The 6,000-nt window shown below is 31.6% G+C and overlaps 1 protein-coding gene across 1 annotated transcript in view; it reads left to right on the plus strand.

Moving 5' to 3' along the window:
• Window positions 1–5,071, plus strand: part of LOC131943419 (gliomedin) — a 99,559-nt gene extending 94,488 nt beyond the window's left edge. The window contains exon 12 of the mRNA XM_059303544.1: window positions 4,280–5,071. Coding sequence (XP_059159527.1) covers window positions 4,280–5,046 — 767 coding nt within the window. The 3' untranslated portion in view covers window positions 5,047–5,071. The remainder of the gene's footprint in view (window positions 1–4,279) is intronic.
• The last annotated feature ends 929 nt before the right edge of the window (window positions 5,072–6,000 follow it).

Here is a 6,000-nt window from a genome sequence, read left to right on the forward strand (position 1 = left end):
TTAAGAGGTGGGGGGGAGGGGGGGTTGACACATCTTGGCTAAAGGGATCGGGGGAGAGTTTAATACAATATGGTTCGATGGGGATGTAAGTGTTGTGTCATACCTTGGATAAATGGTGGTGTATGTGTTACAAAGATGGTTTGAGGAGGGTGTAACTCAACTTGATTTGATGGGGTGTCTGTGGTATAACTAGGTTTTGTTGGGGTGTATGTATGACACCTTGGCTAAATGGGGGTGTAAGTAGTATAACTAGGTTAGATGGGGTGTATATGATACAGGGATGGATTGAGGGGGGTGTAACTCACCTTGATTTGATGGGGTGTATGTGGTATAACTGAGTTCCATTGGAGTGTATGTGATGCAACTTGGCTAGAGGGGAGGAGGGAGTGACACGACTTGTTAAGATAAGGGGCGTGGTCAACAGCTGTTGGTGACCTAGTTGTTGACACTTCAACGGTTTTTGTGACAATCAATTCTTCAGCATGCTTCGTACATTTTAACTTGTAAACATGTGACTAAACTTAATTAATGAGTGAAACAAAAACTACTTATTATTATGATACGTTGTTTATGTTTATACTGAATACTTTTCATAGCTGCTTTGTATTTCTCGTAGGCGAAAAACTGTGCTATGAATCTTTAGAAGAGCGTCTAGAGTGTGCATTACTTGTTTATATTAAACCACATATTTGGTAGCCTATGGTTGGAGGCCTTTGCTCTTGGTTATAGGTGACGCTGATTTTAAAATGATGTTGCTTGTTTAGTACTAGCAGCTCTAGATTATAGATTTAGAACGTGTTTTCAATTATTAACAAAATTTTAATCTCAACTTGACCTTAAAAAATCGATTTTGCAGTTATTAATAAAGAAAATATTTTTTAAAGTTAACAATAATGAAATAAACCGGCTTTACTTTTAAAATTTGTTTGGAAAAAAAATCTTAGCGTAAGAAAAAGAATTCTCTGCATGACACAATGACTTCTATTTTGTGTGGATTTATGGAGTTTTCACGAGCGACAACAAATAGAAAGATTATACACTAACTTTTGAAAATTGTCTCCAATTGTAAATCCTCACCAATATGATAGAAAAGATGCCTAGATGTCTTTAAGCACATTTAAATTGAAATATTAAAGAGTTTTTTTTTAAATATAGAAATTAAAAACCAGCAAGAAAATGTTTGCAATTGTTATCAAAATTAAAAAACCCATTATTGTATTTTCAATTTTTCTTAGTCGAAACCGCAAGATTTCTTAAAATGTTTTTATAAAGTTTATTAAAATCTAAATAAAAATTCTAGTATTTTAGCAAAGTATTTATATCAACTAAGTCAATATATCTAGCTAGTGTTGTCTATGGTTTACACTTGTTCCTTTAGACTCTTTGATTGATCTGTGATTAAGTTGCAAGCCTGTTTGAACCTTGTACACTTTACTGTGATTGATGTATCAGGACTCAATCGTCTGATTTGAACCTCTAACTATATCTACTGGTGTAAAATCAATACCACTTTATTGTTGCGATTTATAACAATATTTGTTAAGGTACCACACTGTATAATGAGTGAGATGTGCTCTATATTTAAGTCACCGTGTTGTTAGTCAGATATTTAACAACTTCTCTCTTTCCTTTTTGAAAGTGTCTGTAATATGTTTATTTAAAAGTATGGGATGAGCTATGTATAGATCATAATCTCATTGAATTTTTAAAAATAGCCTAACAAACTATTTTAATTTAAGGAATTCGGCTAAGGAAAACTAGTATAACCATGAAACAATATATGTATATTGATATGTATAATATGTGCTACTTCCTGTTTACTATAAACTTCTTGAGGTAATAACAAATTCTATATATACATATACATATATATATATATATATATATATATATATATATATATATATATATATATATATATATATTTGTATGTATGATGCATGATCTCTATTGAAGTCGTTGCCCTGTATAGGCCCTACTGCAGCGAATAACAAATAAATGACATTGTTATTTGGCAATTTCTAATTTAAACTCAATTTACTATTTCATTAATTTGTAAAATGTTAGTGTATAGCATATGAAAGCCAATTGCTACGCATCATTTAGTCCATATTTATTACATATAGAATTTTAAGCCTTATTGTGTATATTTGTATCTCGTCGATTTGACCTCAACTATTTATGTTGTAAATACGAATGTGTATGCGTGTGGATGTATTAGTAACATTCTTTAACAAGAAATTAGATTCAGATGTATTTTAAAGATTAGCTCTGTAGAATATTTAGAATTCTGAGAGGATTACACCGTCAGCTGGTATACTATATTGATCTTTACATGTTTTTTTCTTCCCTCTAATAAACTTTATTTTTTACGACAGGATATTGTATTATAATTCACCGCCATCTTTTCATTTACAAATAGGCTTCAGCTTAACCAAAAAAAATTGAAATAAAAAACGTTTAATATAATATTAATTATAAATTTGTATTTAATAAATTTATTAGTGTGTTAATGATGTACATTGTTTATTGTGGTTTTATATTTTTTTAAGTAAAGAAATTTCACATCACCAGTTAATTAAAAGTAAAAACTCTTAAAACATTAAATAAACTTAAAACGATATTTAAAAATAAAACTCCGCATTGTTATTTCAAAATACAGACTATTAAACAAAGAACAAAAAATTAAACATACAATTTTACCAAAGTGTAAGTTTGCTTTTATTTTTACAGCTAGCTTTACATTACAAATTTAAATAGTTTCTATTGGGTTATATTTTGAAGTTTGCCATTCACACCGTTAGCTCTACATCCAGTTTTGGCAACTTGCTACACTAGCTTTAGACCTACAGGTAGTTAGCTATAACCCAGTTTTGGCAACTTGCTACACTAGCTTTACACCTACAGGTAGTTAGCTATAACCCAGTTTTGGCAACTTGCTACACTAGCTTTACACCTACAGGTAGTTAGCTATTTGGTAACTTGCTACACTAGCTTTACACCTACAGGTAGTTAGCTATAACCCAGTTTTGGTAACTTGCTACACTAGCTTTACACCTACAGGTAGTTAGCTATAACCCAGTTTTGGTAACTTGCTAAACTAGCTTTACACCCACAGGTAGTTTGTACGCTGCATGCATTTTCCTGCAATCCAGTATGCACCTTGAAACCAGATCATTGCCCACTTAGTATAATAATCCCCATATTGCATTACAACTATTGTAATATGTATACAACCTCCCTTCCCTTTCCCGATTATGATATTTTAATAATGAATATTTTAATAGTGATAGTACTTTAATATTAAATTTAGACTTCAAAAATATTTAATAGATAAATAGAATTATTGTTTATTATTGTCTTGGCCGTGTATTAAAAATACCATCTGAAATCCATTACACATTTTAAAAATATAAATTAGATATAGGCTTATATAATCAGGCTAACGAAGTTTAGTGGCTATACTTCATAGATTGATAAGGCGACTAAGTCTTTAAATTAACACTATCTGTTTGTAACGTTACATCTAGATGTGTTGTTTACTTATAATATATCAATTAAACGACGGAAAGCTTACCATTAACTCTGTAACGTTACATCTAGATGTATTGTTTACTTATAATATCTCAATTAGACGACGGAAAGCTTAAAGCTTACCATTAACTCTGTAACGTTACATCTAGATGTATTGTTTACTTATAATATCTCAATTAGACGACGGAAAGCTTGTCATTAACTCTGTAACGTTACATCTAGATGTGTTGTTTACTTATAATATCTCAATTAGACGACGGAAAGCTTACCATTAACTCTGTAACGTTACATCTAGATGTATTGTTTACTTATAATATCTCAATTAGACGACGGAAAGCTTACCATTAACTATGTAACGTTACATCTAGATGTGTTGTTTACTTATAATATCTCAATTAGACGACAGAAAGCTTACCATTAACTATGTAACGTTACATCTAGATGTATTGTTTACTTATAATATCTCACTTGATTAGACGACAGAAAGCTTGCCATTAACTATGTAACGTTACATCTAGATGTGTTGTTTACTTATGATATCTCAATTAGACGACAGAAAGCTTACCATTAACTATGTAACGTTACATCTAGATGTGTTGTTTACTTATAATATCTCAATTAGACGACAGAAAGCTTACCATTAACTCTGTAACGTTACATCTAGATGTGTAGTTTACTTATAATATCTAAATTAGACGACAGAAATCCTACCATTAACTCCCTCTGTTTGTAACGTTACATCCAGAATGCAGCATTGAAAACCTCGGCAAGCCAGTCGGAGCTGACGACGGGAACAATCCCGCCATCGGGTCATGGATGACCGACTCCAAGTCCGGCTCCCCGAGGAAAGTCTGGGTCACCAAAGGTCTGGAAGGCAACAAGGTGTACGAGTTCGCCTCCTACAACAGTTTGAAGTCCGGCAAATATCAGCGAGAAATTGACCTGGGCGGCACGCCCTATTTCGGTACTGGTCATGTTGTCCACGCAGGGCATTTATACTACCATTGGTCAAACCAGCCTAAGATCGTCCGGTATAATCTAGCCCTAGGTGAAGCGACAACAGTGAGGAATTTAACGAACTTTGTGTTCAAACCAAGCAGCAATAAAACAAGTTATTTATACACAACCGAGACGACGTTCGTCGATTTCAACTTCGACGAGAACGGTCTTTGGGCCATCTACGGCAACGACCGCGGGAAGATGGTGGTGTCGCTGCTCAACCACGAGACCCTCGACGTCATCAAGTCTGTGGAGCTCACCACGGGCGTCGGGACCAGAGGCGAGGCCTTCGTCGCCTGCGGCAGGCTGTACACCATCCGGCACCACAGTCGCCTGAAGACGATGCTGGAGGAGGAGCTGGACCTGTGGCACAACACCACCGGCAGGTGGAGCCACACGTTCGTCAACCCCAACGCCGCCACCGTCATGCTCAGCTACGACTACAACAACCGGCACATCCTCCAGTGGGACGCCGGCCACATGCTTCGATCACCGTTTTTGTTTAAAAGTTAAGGACAGAGAAAAAACTGGACCTAATACGTACTATATATATATATATATATATATATTATATATATATATATATATATATATATATATATATATATATATATATATATATATATATATATATATATATATATATATATATATATATATATATATATATATATATATATATATATATATATATATATATATATATATATATATATATATATATATATATATATATATATATATATATATATATATATATATATATATATATATATATATATATATATATATATATATATATATATATATATATATATATATATATATATATATATATATATATATATATATATATATATATATATATATATATATATATATATATATATATATATATATATATATATATATATATATATATATATATATATATATATATATATATATATATATATATATATATATATATTAAAAATATTATTAATGAAATATATCAAATTAAAAATAAATGTGGCCTTGACTCATGGTATATTCAATGATATCTCGCGAGAAGACCACTTGAGTCTATACACCTGCTTAAAAGTAGACCAATTTCTGCACAATCTACTTGTACAGTATAGTTCAGATCCAAATTTCGTGTGGGAAAAATTAAATGGAAGAAACATTTAAAGACATTGTAAGTTTATACTTTTAAATATAGCAGAAATTACTTTTTAATATCCCTCAACCTTATCTTTAAATCCGATGTGGTAATTATCTCAGCCGTTAATCACATTTATACAATCTGAATATATACGTAGACTTACGAACTTTTTATTTTATTTTCCCAATAACATGAGCTTGGCTAACTCAAATATTTTAATCCCTGCTTATCAGCCAAGGAAAAAGAAAATAATTTAGTTGAGGGATAGACCTAACAAATTTTGTCCCTTAATAATAAAAATAATGTACAATAACATTTCTTTA

The sequence above is a fragment of the Physella acuta genome, unplaced genomic scaffold (genome assembly GCF_028476545.2).
Source record: "Physella acuta isolate Inbredline_101_S28 unplaced genomic scaffold, ASM2847654v3 ptg000455l, whole genome shotgun sequence".
NCBI classification, from domain to species: domain Eukaryota; kingdom Metazoa; phylum Mollusca; class Gastropoda; family Physidae; genus Physella; species Physella acuta.